The following is an 18,371-nucleotide window of genomic DNA, read 5'->3' as shown; positions in this document are numbered from 1 at the left end:
GCAGATACATGTATATATACCCCTCGATCTGTACTTTATCCAGCTGCGTGTAATGTCACACTAAAACTCCAAATCTCATCTACAATCATCTGACCTAAACTATGACTAGCGACAGTTCCTGGTGGAAGGATGCCATTGGGTACCAAATTTGGCCAGCTTCTTTCTACGACTCAAACAACGATGGCATGGGAGATCTACCAGGAGTCATCAGCAAGCTCGACCATCTTAAAGAGTTGGGTGTAGACTTGATATGGTTATCACCCGTGTACGACTCACCGCAGGCGGATATGGTACGATACTAACATAATCTCTTGAGCAAAATTCTAGACATGTAGTCACTAATCTATGTGTTAGGGCTACGATGTTCGAGACTATGAATCTATTTGGGACAAGTTCGGGACATTGAAAGACATGGACATACTCATAGCAGAGGCAAAGTCTCGTGGCATGAAGCTCATCATGGACTTGGTGGTGAACCATACGAGTGATGAGCATGCATGGTTTCAGGAGAGCAAGAAGTCGAAAACGAACCCAAGATGTGACTGGTACATCTGGCGTGATCCCAAAATTGATGCTCAAGGCAAGAGGAGGCCGCCAAACAACTGGCGCGCCGCATTCGGGGGCAGTGTCTGGACATATGTCGCGGAAAGAGATCAGTATTATTTACACCTCTGCCTTGAGAAACAGCCAGATCTCAATTGGACAAACCCGGAAACAAGGGCCGCAATATATAGCACAGCAGTTGATTTCTGGTTGCGGCGTGGTGTAGATGGATTCCGTATGGACAGCGTCGTCGCTTTCTGGAAAGACCCCCGTTTCCCCGACTCTGAGATTACAAAACCAGATCAAGAGTTTCAACCCATGGAAGGGAAGTACATCATGAACGGAGCTCCCGTACATGACTGGTTGAAAGAGTTGCGAGCTCGCATCGAGGAAGATCATGGGCCGGATGTCGTCCTGATCGGAGAATTACCCGCCACTAGGACTGACGAGATTGTGCGCTACATCGACCCATCTGCGAAAGAGCTGGACATGATTCTCGACTTTGACCACTTCATGGCCGGCAACGATTGGCATGCTGATCTATCTGAGCGCACACGGCCAGCACTACCGCTGCTCAAAGATGCCATCATCAAACAGCAAGAATTTATGCAATCTGGTTGGACCAGTGCATTCACCGAGAACCACGACAATCCTCGAAGTGTCGATCGCTTCGGCCCCGGCGACGGCGAGTATTGTAACGCTGCATCCAAGATGCTGGCCATGTTCTTGTGTACTCTTTCAGGTACAATCTTTCTGTATCAGGGCCAAGAGATCGGCATGACCAACATTGATGCATCGTGGACACGAGCAGATATCAGAGACGCCGCTGGCCTGGACTACCTCGACGAGACTGAACGAAAGTTTCCGCACAATGTGGCCAAGCAAGAGGCTGCGCTAGAAGGCCTGCGCCGCCTTGGGAGGGATAATGGTAGGACGCCGGTGCAGTGGTCGGCTGCTCCGTATGCTGGCTTTAGTGGCGTCCAGCCATGGATCAGAGTCATTGACAACTACAAGGCGATCAACGTAACCCATCAGGAGAATGACCCTGACGGTGTACTGTCTTTCTGGAGGCGCATGATCAAGATGAGACGCCACTATAGAAATCAGCTCATCCGTGGCCGATTCGAGGTACACGACAAAGAGAACCTGAAGACGTTCACTTATGTGAAGACTGGTGTCGATCCAGCCGACGAGATCCTTTTGGTGGTTTTGAATTTCGGGGATGAGAATGCTGATGTGTTTGTTCCTGGTGACGTGAATGAAAGCAGCGTGCGACTCCTGCTGTCGACTTCATCAGAGAACCCCCTGGACACCGAGCACGGCCGGCGACTTCATCCGTGGGAAGGAAGGCTGTACAGTTGTCAGAGGAAAGGAACCGATGGGTGCTGAATATCCCATCTCTTTTTAAGTGTTTGTACCTGTACATTAAGCCAAGATTATAGAAAATAAGGTCAGCACATATACTTCCCCTTTTTGTCTGTAAGACACTAGCCGAAACGATTGTGAGCAATAGTGTTTCTAGAAGTATATATCATAAGACTATTATGCATATTTCGTCAATAGCTTCTTTCATTTATTTGTTTATTTATTTATATCCAACTTAGACCTTGACATTCATATGTATATGCAGTCATTCGGGTTGTCTGTGTATTGAGCGGCAGAAGGTTACCGCTTCGCTCCTTCAGCTTCATGTGGATGTGTCTGCCTCGTCTGTTAGTAAGGGTTATATCAACGCCTGTTGCTTTGTCCTACTTTCTCGCAAGTTTGCGACAGTCAGAAAAATGTAGTATTAGCATATAAATTAATATAGTATAATATAGTAATAGAAACATTATTTATATAGCACCAAAAAGAGAAACAGTAGGAGTCCCAGCATACGTTCCGCCGCAGTATTGTTCTGTTGTCGGATCGTCTGGGAAGTTGCATCGTGTATTGCATTGGAAATCGAGTCCAGTGTTTGGGTAGTTATAGGCAACAAGGACATCACCACAAGTGCAGATGGAGTTGCCCGTAGTCGTGTCGGTTCCCAGAGTGAAGTATAGTGTTGGGCCCGTCGGTAAAGTATAGCAGATATTGGCGCAGTCGTCGATCGAGGTTGTGAGAACCTGCTGTGAAGTGTATGGAGTTAAGCCGTAGTTGCCATCGTTATCCGCGATGTAGCAGCCGAGGTATCCGTACTGGTTCGTGAAACCCGCTGTCCCGGGGCCAGGGGGGCCTTCAGGACCTTGGGGACCGGTATCACCTTGAGGTCCTTGAAGACCTTGCGGACCCTGAGCACCCGGTAGACCTGCAGCACCAGCGGGACCTGCAGGACCAGTAGCGCCATCAGCACCATTAGCACCAGCGGGGCCTTGAAGACCTTGGAGACCAGCGGCACCTGCAGGACCCGTAGCACCATCGGCACCTGGTATACCCTGAGTACCCTGAGCACCCGGGGGGCCTGGTAGACCTTGAGGTCCAGCGGCTCCTGCTGGCCCGGTGGCACCTTCGGGACCAGCGGCACCAGCAGGTCCAGCAACTCCGGCAGGGCCAGCAGCTCCGGCAGGACCAGTAGGGCCTTCGGGACCTATGGCACCTTGAGGGCCGGCGGCACCGGCAGGACCAGCAGCACCTTCGGGACCGGCGGGACCTGATAGACCTTGAAGACCCTGAGGGCCAGTGGCACCCGGTACGCCCTGAGCACCCGGGGGGCCTGGTAGACCTTGAGGCCCCGTGGCACCGTCGGTACCGTCGGCACCGGCAGGACCTGGTATACCTTGAAGACCTTGAAGACCTTGAGGACCAGTGGCACCGGCGGGACCAGGAGCACCATCAGCACCGGCAGGTCCAGGAGCACCATCGGCACCGGCAGGGCCTTGAAGACCTGGTATACCTTGAAGACCTTGAAGGCCTTGAGGGCCAGTGGCACCTGCAGGACCAGTAGCACCATCGGCACCGGCGGGACCTTGAAGGCCCTGAAGGCCTTGAAGACCCTGAAGACCTTGGAGACCTTGGAGACCTTGGAGACCTTGAAGACCTTGCGGACCCATTGGCCCAGGCGCACCATTCAACCCATTAATACCTGGGAGGCCGGCTGGACCAGGTGGCCCTGGAGGACCCTGGATACCATCCCTGCCATCCCTTCCATCCCTCCCATCTCTCCCATCATTACCATCTTCCCCATCATTGCCATCCCTCCCATTGTCACCATCTCTCCCATTGTCGCCATCCCTTCCATCCCAACCATTATGACCATCTTTCCCATTGTTGCCATCCCTCCCATCCCTGCCATCAGATCCACGGGGCCCTGCTGGACCTGGGGGCCCTATAAAACTTGAAGCAGCATCGTGATGTTCGTGGCTACCCTCGTAGCCAACGGAGCCCGAGGATGTTGTGAAACCCGGCCGTCGAGTATTGTAGCTGGGCACTATCGGACTTGAAGCGGCATCATGATATTTGTAGCTACCTCCGTAGCCAACGGAGCTTGGGGGTGTTGTAGAACCCGGTAGTGGGGTGTTGTAGTTCCAGCCGGCCCGACCAATAGGAGCCAGAGGCCCTGCCGGACCTGAGGGCCCTATAGGACTTGAAGCAGCACCATGATATTTGAAGATAGCCCCGTAGCCAACGGAGCTCGGGGGTGTGGAACCCGGTCCTCCGGTAGCGTAGTTGTAGCTGGCCCGATCAATAGGAGCTAGAGGACTCAACTGATCTGTCCCAACGGAAGGTCTGCCATATGACTCAACGGAAGGTTTGTCGTATGACCCAACGGAAGGTCTGCTATATGACCCAACGGAAGCTCCGCCATATGATCCAGCGGAAGCTCCGCCATATGTCCCAACGGAAGCTCTGCCATAACCATGGTTGGTGATATCTGGTCTGGTATCCAGCCATTTCGACCCGGGAAAGCTGTCCGTATTACTTACGCTTCCTGCAGCTTGTTGAGCAGACCTAGTATCGTCATCCATGACTAATACATTAATCGATTCAGCCGATGGGAAACACCGGTCATCTATTACACACATGAGCGAAGGCTGGTGAGATCTGTGTCGTTGTAATCAACTCACATGGCACATTGACGAGGTTTGCCGGCACACAGTCAGTTGGAGTGCTTGATTCGTTGAACACAGCCAGGACCGTATTCGACGCCGACAAGCAAAAGCTGGCTTTTCCGCTAGCAAAGTTCGGATGCCGCCACTGAAGAATGCCCTCTTCGAGCGAGAACCCATGATCGATGGTTCTGATGCTCGGTGTCTCGAGGAGTGGCTGGTGTGTCGTACCCTCGTTCGTCGCGACTATCTCTCCGTCTGCAAACAGCCGGTCGCCAACCAGCGAGAAGAATGTCGCAAACTGACATTCTGTAGAAGTCCCCTTTGGGAATAAATAGGAAGGCGTTAGTCTTCTAGGCCTTAGTTCGTCCAGCTGGAGGAGGAACTGAGGCTGGTTGTTGGGCCTGGGCGGAGTTCTGAAACAACGTTGGCTGTAAGCACTTTTCTTTTACGGCAGACACATTCGCACATGTAAAGTATTGGACTTACCCAACGCCCGCTGACTCAAAATCCCCATCCAAGCCAGGAGACTCCAAGTCGGTAACCTTCAGCAGAGGCAACAGCGTCGAAAACTTGGCGGGTAAACGCATGCTCGTCCGTTGGATGTCGGCCGATGAGAAAATGTAAGGGGGTGACTACCTAACGCTGAACAAGTGCACTTTCAGGCATCAGGGATAGGCCTCAGAGAAACGCGCAAGGAAGAAACGAGAGTGAGATTACTGCCTGCATTAAGGTAGCATTGCATTACATGTTGGTAGTCTTCATGAAATCGACGTCTATAAGTACCTACACTACCTATAAGATAAGATGAAAACAGCAAAATTCAGTGTAAATAAAATTCCAATTACCCCGGAAACAGATCGAAAAATCATGGGGAAGATCAGCATAAAAACAAAGATGTAGAAAGCTTATGTAATTCCATTTCTCAACTGGATCAACCCTGCTGCATGTAGTACACACATTCCACCGCGGCTAGCCTACGCCGGTATGTCTCAAGATGTCAGGTTAGTCGGTTTTGAAAGCGGGCTTGTTTCGGATGAAAGCACACGTACCTGGCTTGTTTGATTGGCCGACCCGACTCTTAGGAATGGACTGCCAACATCATCAGGCGATGCAGAACGTAGGACAAACTGGATTATGCAATATGAGACAAGTCGTAGTGCGGTTAATGTAATCGCTTCTTTGCTAGAGCTTCGTATTGTATAACAGTCTCATGGTCAGAAAATTACCAAAATTAGATGCAACGGAGTGAACCTATAAACGTACCTAGAGACCAACAACGTAGTCGGATAAAGGTGCGTCCTAGATACACCACTGCAACTCTAAACTCACATATATCCCATCGCATCTGTTTCCTGTCTGTCATGCAACCAGCCAACAGGTGTAGGGTATATTGGAAAGATGAGAACTGACCATACCCATGCACGCCCTGGTATGCCAGCCCGCGCGAGGAGCTTTTGCTCCTTGGCCGACGACCCGGCGCACAGGGCATTTAGTCATGGTCTATTTCTGATAGCGGCGAGAATTCGGGATGCTCTACCCAGTCTACCCCGTGGTATTCACTTGGCATCTTGGCTTCGCCATAGTATCCCCCGGCTCAGACAAGCTTGTTGTTCCGCAAGAATCAAGGAATCTGCAGGCTCTGAAATGGTACATAACTGTAAACGAGATCCAAATATCTAGCTACGCCAAGGGTAAGTAGGAGTGTCAATATTTTAAAAAGAAGATGAATTCCGTCGATTTACGTTATCCTAACTTTTGAAGTGTAGGTTAACTCCAGGGCTCAACTGTGAATTTATGGATCCAAGTGCGAATAACTTGTCTTGGAGTATTATGCTACACGCTATTGGAGTCAACCGAGTACATAAAGCCAGCATTGCCCTAGTTTATCCTATAGTTTAGTACCAGTAACAATAACCAGAGTCTAACTTCCGACACAAGGTCCTTTTCTGTATTCATCTTGGCAACTCAACTCAATCCCAGATGCATAGCACCTTGATTACTCTTTTCGCCGCAGCGCTCTGGCTTGTCCCTGGCGTCCAGGCCTTTACCGATCCTTGTATCTACCAGAGTTACAAGTGTGGCTTTAATCTAATCAATCACTATGGTAATTACAATCACCTTCCTTCCGTAATAGCCTTTTAGTTCAAATGAATTCCTGTCTCATGTCGTTATGCTTCCGCTACACCTATAGGCTACAACCTTACTGAGCTCGCCGCCGGTGCCGCCCTCACGCCATCTATCCCCCCACTCCCCGACGTTTTGCTTCTCCAGGTCACCTTCCGTTGCATCAATATTAGCGGAGGAATAGTCGGCAACGCATACTGCTTTGCGGGCTGCATCGATATGAACGGTACTCTGGTTAACGACCAGTGCGTCATGTAAGCTGTCGAACCTTTCTTAAGTTCTAGTACCGACGACATCTTTAATCAAGATGTCATGGTCCTGAAATAGAGACTATTCGATGGTGCAGAGTTTCTAAGATTATTTAGGCAAGGTTGAATCTAGAATGTGATTTTAACTATTGTAACTTATGCCACTTTCTACTTTGCCTTGAACTTGTTCTGTATGTTATTATCTATGGACGGAATGTGTTTGGTTGAGGTTAGGCACTTGCAAGTCCCCTTCTTTTTATAAGTAACATATCATAGCTCCAGCCAAAATGAAACTCCAGTGTAAATTCGCAGGCCGTCTCTTTTTCTGACTTCCATGTGACACATTCATTCTTTTCTAGAGTGATGAAACGACAAGGCCATATTGAACACTTAAACCTGGAATCATGTGGCTAGGTATTCGTATTTCTAACCCGCCGCGACCGCTTCCCTTGAGATGGAAGCTTATCCAAAATTTGTATCTCATATGAAACAAACAGAGCTCACATCGTGACCGATGAGACTTCTGTTATCCAGAAGTAGGTTTGTGCACGATACGATGTAGAGACCGACTGGAGTCATCAAAGAAACATAGAAGTGACCATGCGAAGTTTTAGAAATCGCTACTCTCATTAAAAAACACCCTATAACATGGGAGAAAAAGAGTAGTAGCACTATCACAATTTCACGGCTTAATCCCTCAGGCCCTAGCCATCGCAGCAACCACCCAGTAACCACTCCACTTTACATAGTGCACATATCGTTGACGGTATCATCACCGATCACAGCACAGTCCACAATACAGTAAGAGTTGGCGACAATGCCGCCGGCTTGATCGGTGCAGCGGAAGAGGACATTGGCCAGCTGGGCATCTGTAATTGTCGGAGCATTGGGATTGAGAGTATATGCTGGTCTCAATTGATCAGCAGCAGTGTATCCTTTACGGCAAGGTTAGATTATAGCTTAATAAGAGATAATGGAGAAGTAGAACATGCCATTGGCCAACAGTGTCGTGCCACACACATACTCCTGATAAGTACATTCCGTAGTGATTTGGGCCGTCGCGACAGCAAGGAGGGTAGCGAGGCTGGCAAGAAGGAAGCGAGTCATTTTGTTTGTAGTAGGATAAAAAGTCTAGAAGATTGAAAAGTGGTTGATAGATTGAGATCTGCGAGGAGAAGTGTTCTGCATTTATTGTAATTATGAGCTGTGGTTCAACGAGTATAAATAGTTACTACGATCTATTTTGAGAGTTTAATAACTGTCCTCTACCCCATGACCATCTCCATTTCCGGCGAGAATACCGATGCCCCGAGATCTCTTAGCAGCGATGTCAAAAGACATAGGGAGCTTGGCAAGTGTCTCAACGCCCTCCTCGTCATACACGCTTAATCGGCATTGAAAATTGCCCTGTCTTGTGCGGAAATGTGACAACTAAGCATGAAATAAAATTAAGAGATACGATAGATCGAGCTCCATTTCCTAGAATGAGACAACAGTGCACTATGTCTTGTTACGGAATAGGATGAAGACAAAAGGGACAAGGCACTTGCACACTCGAGACTTCCCAAGCGGTGAGTACTCAAGCCGGTTAGAAAAGGTAATGAGCGGGACTGAATGGGACATGTGATATTCTATTCTAAGTTTACTGTTCAAATAGCCAAGTCATAGGTCTGAAAGAATGTTAGTAGTTACTGTACTCTCTATATTCACAGAACAAGGAACAGGGGCATTCTAAACTTCGTCGAATTTGACAGTATTGCAATGTGACACTTTACAAGTTAATACGATCTAGCTACAGTTTACATCCACCGCAAAGTAGAACGCACAAGGGGAAATTTTGGGGGTTTTGACAGTTTTGAAGAGTGATTCGCTGTGTTAGAGATCTCACATGGCTATGTGGAAAGCTCGGCAAAATGTGAGTTTGCAGGGCAGTGTTGATATTGGGCGGCTTTTGGACATCGGCCAACTCTAATCGGGCGACTCTGAGACCTCTCCCTAAGACATCTTTACTTAGTACAAGGTAGGGAGAACAAGTTTGGTATCAGAGTTGAATAAACCAAAAATTCTCGACTCTCAACATCTGAGCCCTAAAAATGCCTTCTCTTGCACCCTCAGAGCTCTATGACGCCCTTTGCTCAAAGTCCATTACGTCCCTAGCCCTGATTCCAGAATCGCCGATTGTCGTTTGCCCTTGCAGCCTTGTTTCAAAGGGGAGTTTACTTTTCGTCAGTCGGGTCCGATCACCCTCGCTTACGATATATGCAATCGCCGATTGGGTACCAGTGCTGTGCACTCGTAAGTAACACCAGGATCCTGTACACTGAGACAATAACGACGAGCTCGCCCCGCCACATTGTCTTGGATGGACCCGGCACTCTCTCACGCGCCATGTTCTCTGCAAGTTCTACCCATGAACATGGTTTTGGGAAATGCCTTGCATTGATTTCGTCCTCGTGGTTGCTCTCGTCGCTGCGAAGTTGTCTCATGCTCGCCCTTATGAATCCCCATGGGGTCACGGTATAAGCGAAACGTTCAGCCGACCGTTCAGTGAGGAAACCGCCTTGCATAATCCACATACTACTCGGATTCAAGTCGGCGGATGCATCTCATAAGATCTGTCTCTTACTCGAACATCACGTCTAGACTCCTCTAGGCAGAAGTGGCTGTCCATAATAGACAGGACTCGGACGTTGCCGTCGCACTGTCGTTCCCGTGTTCCGAGGGGTAAAATCAGGAATGTTGAGTCGTTGAAAAGACTATCTAGCGTCTAAAGGGGCTTCAGGCCTGGCGATCTCCTGAATTGAATAACAGTGATCGTTGATGAGGGCCAGCTAGCCCAGTGTTTGAGTGCTTCCAGACTCTCCACCGACTCTCTTCAACCAACTTTCCCAGGGGCTTATTCTCAACTGGAACCACTCGTTATCATACCACCCGTGATCATACGTCTGGATTGTCTACGAAGGCGACACAGAGTGGAGGCTGCTTGCCAGACACAGCCCTACGAGGACAGGTGGGGGATCGTCAGTCTATACTCTGCAGGTATGTTCAGCACAAACACTAATCTTGTTTGCAACTAAAATCGGAACAGACATCAGCGAGAAATAAAAACATGGCTTGATTGTCGGTTATTAGAATGAAAGACGTCAAGACGACGGGGAATTCCACTACAATGAAAGAGAATTTCAATGTGTTTTTGGGCCCCCGGGACTTGTAATTTGAGAAGCGTTGGAGGGCGCGCTTAGCCGCGCCTCGGAGTCGACCAATAGCAAGGATCGACTCGAGGAACTCTCCAAAGGCAACTTTCTTCTTGTACAGGATTTATACTGCCTGAATAGGTCACGTACTCGGGAGCTTGCATAATTATTTTGTGCTCCTGCTGATCTATATGCCGTTTTGTCTTAAATCTGTAGGCTCATAAGCCCAGGTGCATTCCAGACCTTAAGCGATGGCTTCGTGTTACGATCTGACCTAGTGGAGGTATGTAACCTAGGAAGATTATGGCTAAGTCTACATACTAATGAGAGCTAAGCTTCTACTGCCTCACGGGAGTGCATACCACAAAGGTCGTGAGAATACTATTCTCACAAATACAAAGATACAAGTCTAAGTAAGGATGAATAAACAAATAGATACAGAGGCTTATTTTATGACACTCCTTGAGACAGTTTCACAAAGCCAGTCGTTTCTAAAGTGCTCAGACTAAATATAAGTTAGGTGTTTTATGTTTTTCTTCCGCACCTGTGACTCTAACCGCTTCAGCGCTATCTTCTGTCCTCATCCTTAACAGAAACCTATTAACCTAGGCTTATTACATTGAAAACTTTACCCTACATTAGGTATTAGAAATCAATGCGTTACAATTAACCATTTGCTTCTATCCAACCAGTTTTCATTTCTAGTAATTGGACATTTCCTATAAGTCTATATTATATGATTATGTCCTAGTATCATAAGATTAGCCCCTCTACTCCCAATATATACAAACTCGCCGCATCCCATTGTAGCTGTCGTAGTAATAAACCCAAAGGGCTCCCAGGAAATTAATCTCACCAAACCGTTGATTTACAGATTCCCAGCAGAAGGGTTAAGACATCAGTCACCTGACCTCCTCTAGGAACTCAATCTCATCAAAGCATTGCTCCCCAGATTTCCAGCGGAAAGGTTAAGACATGGAGACTTCTAGAGACACTACGACAGATTAGGCCAGGAGCTCAATGCACCTGCAGATGCGGAAAGTCACGGGAGCTAGGACATTTTTCAGAGTGCGGGATAAGTTTGAAGTCCCCGGATAACCCAAGGGTTCCTCCTAACATTCCTAACACTGAAACAAAAACGTCATACCTCTGAGACTCCACAGAGTAGGAAGAATTCCAACAGTTTGTAAAGGCCCATATAAACGACCGTTAGCTGAGACAGATTGAAGAGAGCTTGTCCGCGGCTTTTACTGTCCTATCACCCATATAAAGATCTATGCATTTAGATGCTTGGTTAGCAAAAAACCAGTAAGCCTTCTGCCTAACGATCTATGAATTGACAAGAGGCCAAGAACCTAAAAATATAACAGACACACATATAGATACTCTATTTCATAGCACTTATTAGACAGTCTGGAATGCTCCGCCGTGAACATAGCCTCATTATAGAAACTTACCATAACATCAATTGCAAGGTTGAGCCTTACGGTACTAGTTAATAAGAAGATTGCTGAATTGTACTCTGTTCTCTCTTCTAAAGAAGTGCGGAATAGCAAGGTTAATAAACTGCAACGCTCAAATAACAAGGCCTTATGGCTCACATTTATATAGATTACATCCACACGTCAAACACTACTTCAATTCCATGATAAAGCAGGAGTTAACTAAAATTACGCTTCTGTCTTTTTATGGTTTTATTGAATTTTCATTCCTATAAATCTGACCCTTAATAACACAAGTGGAATGTCTGGCCGCTCTCAAACCAATATGTACTCACCATGCGGAGAAAGGAATGTGTAGCATACTATAAACTCAATCTGTACCATTATCTTCAATATTCTTGATTTGTGAAACAAAGCCATTATGAAAATTACTTTTTCGCAAAATATTGACATCTGTTTTATGTCCTGGGGGTTTCCCCTGCCGAGTGTTTATTCCTCCAGGCGCCAATGGGATGTCAGCTGGTTGCATGTATACGATCCAGTATGGCTACCAAGGCTGCTACGTTGCGAATCCAGGCAGAAACTTCGGATCTGGACTTTATCTTGTTAAAAATATCCCTACGACATCAGTAGACGACTGTGCAAGCTTCTCTACTAGTCAATATACTAGTAATACTCTTTGCTTTGCCCTTGGTACAAACTCCAGTAGAGACTCGATCTGCACATGCAACAATGTAATCACATCTAATGACTATAAGCATGTAAGAGTATATTTTTTCGTACAACTCTCCATGTCGATTATCTAAAACACCTGGTGATAAAATTACTGTGGTGGGCACTTCGCTGACGGCCCACCGGATTTCGTGTTTGTGGCAATTTGATGTTAGATTCCATAGCTTTTCATACATTATGAGGTTTCTTTTATAACGAATCGATATATCATTAATGTATACCACTGATTTTGGCAGTAAATTAGGAGGCCGCCTATAATAGTATATGGCGAGCAATATATATCACTAAGTGTAACAGACTGGTTCATATATATTTAGTATAAGAAGCTGTGCCTAAGGGATAACCTCTAGGCTCTAGGTTTATATCATCAGATTGTTATAATCTAGGCTGATGTAACAGACAAATCGCTTATACATAGATAATTGCATTCCAGTAGTTCCTACAATTACAATTATTGGCCTAATTTTGCTCTGTTGGCGCTACTGCTGAGGTTTCTTTGTAAATCTATTATCTTCCACTGCTATCCTATTACTCAGAGATCAATTTATAGAACACTATTGGCTTCTAACAAGTCATCGACATGGAAGAATAAAAGAGAGAGAGAAGGGCTCGCGGGGGACGGGGGTTGGGTCGCTAGACCAGGCCTCCAATGATCTCGATCAGACTGTCAAAACAAGTGCAATTCTCAAAGACGTTAAAAGTCTGTCTAATAAGAAGTACAAAGCAATATACAAACGTTGCAATAGTTGCCGAAACCAAGTAAAATGTCTTTGAGGCCTCATTGATGCTGTAATGACGACCAATAGACACACAACATGTGACACTGAATTGCCGGAAAATCTAGACAAATATCACAAGTTGGTCAAATAAAGTAGATGATGTAAAATAGAGGATGTGACAAAAACGTAGTAGTTGATCCTAATTGTAATTCGATCTTATTTTCTGGTCTTCTTATAATACTATTGCCCTTGGAGTGTGTGACGGTGTCATAAAAGTTTGAGTGGTTAGTCAATTTTCATGTCATTATTTTGAATGGAAAAAGAAATACACACGGACATCTTAATCTTTTAGGTGTATACTTCTTGTGGTCTCCTATATTGAATAAAATGTCCCGTTGGTATATAATGAGCTTGAAACGAGAATGGTGGAGGCATGTATATGATAAACTCAGGAAAGAGCACAGGGGCTCCAACACCAGGGTTGTGCTAGTAATCGGGGCAAGGCGCAGTCAGCAGCATAGAAGCTGCTAGAAGAGAATGTGAGGCAACGAGTTTGCAGGGTTTGGTGGTACCATTATCGACAAGAAGAGCTTGGAGAAAAGGTCCGGGCCGACAAACGGGTCTTGTAACCGAGAGAGTCTTCCTCGTGAAACGTCCATTGTTCAATACAGAGGCCAGATTGGACTCAGTTCATCAGTTCTTTGTTATTTCCACAAAAATACAGGTGCGCCAAGTGGACAGTAAGTACTAGGCAGCCGTCGCCAAATCATTTATACTTGTTGGTACATAAATTTTTAATAGTGACAGTAGGTATTATTAAGTTACTGGATGTTTATTTGAATAGCTTATTCCAACAAAGAAACAGGAAAACGCTCCTCCCCTCGGGTACGCGCATATTGTCTCCATTCCTCATTTCCTGATAGTTACACAACATTACTTTCTCTGCAGTCATTTTACACTACTACTGTTGCTAAGCAAAATTATGAAGGCTCAGCATTCGTCATCAAAAAAAGAGAACAAAGAAATATCCCCTGGTCGTTTGCCAGCATGACTTTGGTTGTGCTACAGACTAGCCCATTTGAGGCCTTCAGTATGGATTGATTCGTCCAGATTCACTGTCATCTAAACACCATGATCAAAAGCTTGTTGGAGAGAACAAAGGAAAGAGATAGATGCCTATTTTATTTATCGTCTTTACTCTTGGGCCGTGGCAAAGCTAGATGCGTTGCAGGACGCCCGGAAGGCCTTAAGCATTGAAAATGGTTTGCTTTAAACTAAACTATACACATAAGTATCGCATAAATCCTTTTTACTGAACCGTATGATAAGTGAATTGTTCCAAACAGTCAGACAAATCTCCAAAAATCCTACATACTCTATAAAAACATCTTTGTTTTCCACAATATGGCTACAAACACCAATTTCAAAGGGCTATGCGACATTGTTGCTGCTACTATCAGGCTATGCAGGGTTGCCGAAGATATCTCAAGCCTTCCACAATTATACCGCGATATATATGCACGTCTTCCCCTTGTCCAGGATCTTCTCGAAGGGGCAATTAAAGCCGTAGAAACAGAAGGAGAGTGCTCTGCAGCCACATCACGCCAAGCATTGACTAAACTGCTGGAGGGCTGTTCGAAAAGGGCACTACGCCTCAAGACGATTCTAGAAGACGTTATACAAGTCTCAAACAGCGAGTCGTTTATGGGAAATGTCACCTATGCGGCTAAGACTGTCCAATATGGTCGCAAGCCCAACAAGCTATTTGACACCATCCTGTCTGACGTTCAACTTCTGGCAAATTATTACTCGATCAAGAAGGCCACACAGACGCAAGCTCGGGACTGATTGAGCGATGTGGGGGGTAATCGCGATTAAGTGGCACAAGGGACTAGAGAGGTGGAGTGGTAAATTTTTTGGTGTGGGAGTGTAAGCATGGATTCGTAGGATACATGTAGTCATTAAAAGTGGTCGGGCAAATGATACAGTGTATCAATGGAGAAGTTTGCAAATCTGTTACCGTGTCATTTAACATCGGTTTTCAGCTCCTTGAAAAACGTGTGTGACTGCGAATAGCCGCTTGGATTGACATGAATTATGAGTATCAGATACCATCATAGAGGGCCCTTTTACCCCAGGAGCACCTCCTCCTACACTTATACCTACTGGCCACAGAACTAATTTGGCTTGAGCATCAAGTCTGCTATTTACTAGCAAATTGAGGGTTTATGTCGTTCATGCATCACGTAAGTAACGCTATGTGAGGTCCGCCTAGACAGAGATTGTCGGACAGTGTGTCCATAACCTAGCGCCAGCTGCGGAATGCTCTTGTGGTGGGACATGGGCGGTGAACAGATAGCATGTAGGTTCAACTGGTGCAGGCTACTGCGCCTTGAAAATTATCTGTTTAAAGAGTCGTGGTTCAAATTCATTCCATAATCAGGTCATCGGATGAAATTGCTTTTTTGACTAGAGCAAGTCCGAAGTTACTTCAATAAGCGATTCTACTATAATATCATGCTTTCATGCTAATCTATACTAGGTACCACAGTGTTGAAAAGCAGTCACCTGCTAATAGGTTCATCATGGAATGAAAACTTCCTCTCAAGAATAGAGAGATAATTGAAAATCATGTCCAATGTCGCAAACAAGTTTGTTATATCGCTGCGACCTATGTATGGTTTTTGTATTCATCCAAGCACATCACCAGTGACTGAAAAGATTCGTTTTCTTTTTGGGTTTTAGAAATTATCTAATGGAGTTCTGCGTATCGTTTTAAGTAATGTTTGCAGACTAGTCTCCAATCGTGCGATAGTTAGCAACTCAGAGTATTCTTCGATGAGTACACAACATTGCAAACATTTGTAGCTCTATGTTTCCTTCAGACAGAAGTAGACTGTTAAAATTTATGATCAATTATCCTAGCCTGTTACTGTTACACTGCCGGTGAAGCCTCTGGCTCTTACTTATGTTCTGTAACCGGACTGACCCCTGTATGAGTGATCGTAAATATACAAATCAACCTACACATACCCTTTTGCTTGAAAAGCTATAGAGTGTGGCCTGAGAGATGTCGTCACCTAGCAATGTGAGGTTTATGAACACGTGATTCAATGGCATTGGCTTGTAATTACAAGTAACTGTCTGTAAAAGAGATTACTTATGTAGCAGCCAAGCAGTCTCTGTCCAAGCATATATGCATGTAAATATCTACAATCACAACAAAGCGAAGTAGCACTACGATGATTGCACATACTCATCAAGATATCAAGATCACAGGAAAGGTATAGGACGTCATAATAGTTAATACCTATAATATATTATGCTTCCTCATATCACTCTAACCCTGAGCTGGTTGCGCTACGTGAAAGGTACAGTCATTCCCGTTGTACTGGTGCCCTCCTCCTGCATTATGATTTTGGTTCCCCTCTCCACCATGATAGAATTGGGTACCATCCCCATAATTGTTAACAGACACAGCTCCCTTTGGAACTTCTGGCAAAGACGGCGTCAGCTTGGCCACTTCGTCGTAAGCCGCTTGTAACGACGATTTCAAGTCTTCATCCGCCACTAACTCAGTCGCCAAACTTGCTGCTCGCTGCAACAAATCCTTCAAAATGGCCTCTATGGGCTTCCTCCCATACTTCTCTGCTGCGATGCGATACTTTTCTTCCTTAGTGTTGTGGTTGTCGGCAGTTGATATAGCATCGAATATGGCATCGAAATATTTAGCCTGTTGCTGAGATAACTCAGCAAACCGATATACAGCTGCAAAGTTCTCTTTTAAGTCTTTCGTCTCCTCACTGCTCTTAATAGAAGATTCTAAGGACTTGAGAAGTATAGGTAAAATAGGCAGTGTTTTCCCGACTACATATAGGGCTTCAGGAAGGCCAATAATCTGCTGAACAGTGGCCCAAGAGTCGGCAGTGCGCTCGAGAACAAAAGCAGCGACAGAGAGCGATCTGGTGACTTGAGTCTTGCTGCTATCGTTCGACGACGTCATATTAACGACTCGAATAACGCTGCGTAATTATGTGAATAGAGTTTGGATAATAAACAAAATATCACTTGTAAGAATCTCCTGTGTACTTGCTAGATGAGATAAGGTACTTCTTAAAGTAAAACGTGTCGTTGTTACAGGGACTCAAGATGATTTAAAATACTTCAAAATGAGGTGTAGTATATCTGTAGATAAATCACATTGCCTTCATCGACCACCTACTTCTATTAGCCATTGTGTTTTACTGGCACGGTGAAGGCGGCTGTTTAGGTGTTGTGAGGCATCATTGCATATGGGCAATCCATGCAGACAACGGACACGTGGACCACTGAGCAAGCCATTCAATTCCAAACAAGTCAAGGCAATCATCCTCAAGTTGGATGCTTTCATATTGTAATGTAGGATAGAAGAATTGTATGCAGTAGAACAGATAATCCTCTTTGATAGATGCGTATCTCATAGACCAATATCATCGTGCAACTAGTGCTAGGGTGTCATAGAGTACATGCAATGGCTCAGATTTGACCAATTGCCTGAGAGTTCTTTGCAACGCCTTTTGTCGCCTTAAATCCTTCCCTCCAATCGCAAAGTATCATACAGTTATCTCTACGGCCCTACTTCTCCGCCCTTCTATCTTGTTTCCCTTGCTTGTTCACATTGCATGCGTACTCCGCCCTCAGCCTGATATTATTTTACCGGTTCAGCCTCACTGCACTCCTCTGCACATAGAAGCTGCCCAACGCCGGTCTTGAGATACCCATGGAGTAAGTGTTGGTATCTCTACCGTGATACAAAAGCCTCTTGAAGGGGGTTACTTAATATATTTGTCTCCCACCCTCCGGCTGGAAGTTCTTAACGCTGATCTTTGGCTGCGAGTAATCATCTCTCTCCCAACTGTGACTACATAGATACTTTGCTTGTATAACATTTCTCTATATTTTGAGCGAGAAGTTCAATTTAAATTGGACGATATACGTTACTCCCAACGCCAACTTGGGCAATTTGTCTGCTTGATTTCCCCCTTTTCAAGTCAATCGACGGCGTCGCGGAGGGTAGGGGAACAGGCATTCGTAAAAAAGTATGACAACATGCCACGCCACTTGGCAACAGTATACAGGCCTTGTGAGCATCAATCGGTGAAGCCGTATATTGGTGATTCGCTGTCTCAATTTGCCTCTGCATCAATTGTATCACGAGCGCGCCATTCCAATGACCATTGGGCTAATGGGAGGCACATACTCGTACAAGTATGCAGCCTTGGCAGCCTGTTATTTTGTGGGTATATCATGTAGACTACTCCGTAGCGATCCCTTGAACCCGGTCACCTTTGGGCTCGGCCGC

General features: G+C 45.8%; 5 protein-coding genes across 5 annotated transcripts; 3 read left to right on the top strand and 2 right to left on the bottom strand.

Annotated features, from left to right (window-relative positions):
- Positions 1-3: 3 nt before the first annotated feature.
- V8C40DRAFT_231184 (alpha-glucosidase) lies at positions 4-2,337 on the top strand. The gene is made up of 2 exons (XM_083212868.1): positions 4-290; positions 355-2,337. The coding sequence occupies exons 1-2, from the start codon at positions 102-104 to the stop codon at positions 1,930-1,932; spliced, it is 1,767 nt and encodes a 588-aa protein (XP_083079595.1). The 5' UTR covers positions 4-101; the 3' UTR covers positions 1,933-2,337.
- Positions 2,338-2,378: 41 nt separating this feature from the next.
- On the bottom strand, positions 2,379-5,158 carry V8C40DRAFT_279546 (uncharacterized protein; the record flags this gene model as incomplete). Its single annotated transcript, XM_083221246.1, has 3 exons — positions 2,379-4,531; positions 4,587-4,984; positions 5,058-5,158. 3 exons carry the CDS (start codon positions 5,156-5,158, stop codon positions 2,379-2,381), a joined length of 2,652 nt encoding a protein of 883 aa, XP_083079594.1.
- A 941-nt stretch (positions 5,159-6,099) lies between these two features.
- Positions 6,100-6,953, top strand: V8C40DRAFT_260876 (uncharacterized protein; the record flags this gene model as incomplete). The annotated part of the gene is made up of 2 exons (XM_083219194.1): positions 6,100-6,262; positions 6,763-6,953. The coding sequence occupies 2 exons, from the start codon at positions 6,100-6,102 to the stop codon at positions 6,951-6,953; spliced, it is 354 nt and encodes a 117-aa protein (XP_083079593.1).
- A 7,481-nt stretch (positions 6,954-14,434) lies between these two features.
- Positions 14,435-14,878, top strand: V8C40DRAFT_260875 (uncharacterized protein; the record flags this gene model as incomplete). Its single annotated transcript, XM_083219193.1, has 1 exon — positions 14,435-14,878. One exon carries the CDS (start codon positions 14,435-14,437, stop codon positions 14,876-14,878), a length of 444 nt encoding a protein of 147 aa, XP_083079592.1.
- A 1,492-nt stretch (positions 14,879-16,370) lies between these two features.
- On the bottom strand, positions 16,371-17,033 carry V8C40DRAFT_260874 (uncharacterized protein; the record flags this gene model as incomplete). The annotated part of the gene is made up of 1 exon (XM_083219192.1): positions 16,371-17,033. The coding sequence occupies one exon, from the start codon at positions 17,031-17,033 to the stop codon at positions 16,371-16,373; it is 663 nt and encodes a 220-aa protein (XP_083079591.1).
- Between the last annotated feature and the right edge of the window lie 1,338 nt (positions 17,034-18,371).

The sequence above is a fragment of the Trichoderma camerunense genome, assembly GCF_050948025.1.
Source record: "Trichoderma camerunense strain CBS 138272 chromosome Unknown V8C40scaffold_1, whole genome shotgun sequence".
NCBI lineage: Eukaryota > Fungi > Ascomycota > Sordariomycetes > Hypocreales > Hypocreaceae > Trichoderma > Trichoderma camerunense.
Note: the sequence above shows the minus strand (reverse complement) of the source record. Positions and strands in the feature narration are given on the sequence as shown.

Excerpts from the sequence above, each read along its gene's own strand:
- V8C40DRAFT_231184 (XM_083212868.1), top strand. The coding sequence starts at position 102 with ATGACTAGCGACAGTTCCTGGTGGAAGGATGCCATTGGGTACCAAATT. Across the intron at positions 291-354 it reads ACTCACCGCAGGCGGATATG|GGCTACGATGTTCGAGACTA; the intron begins GTACGATACTAA and ends TCTATGTGTTAG.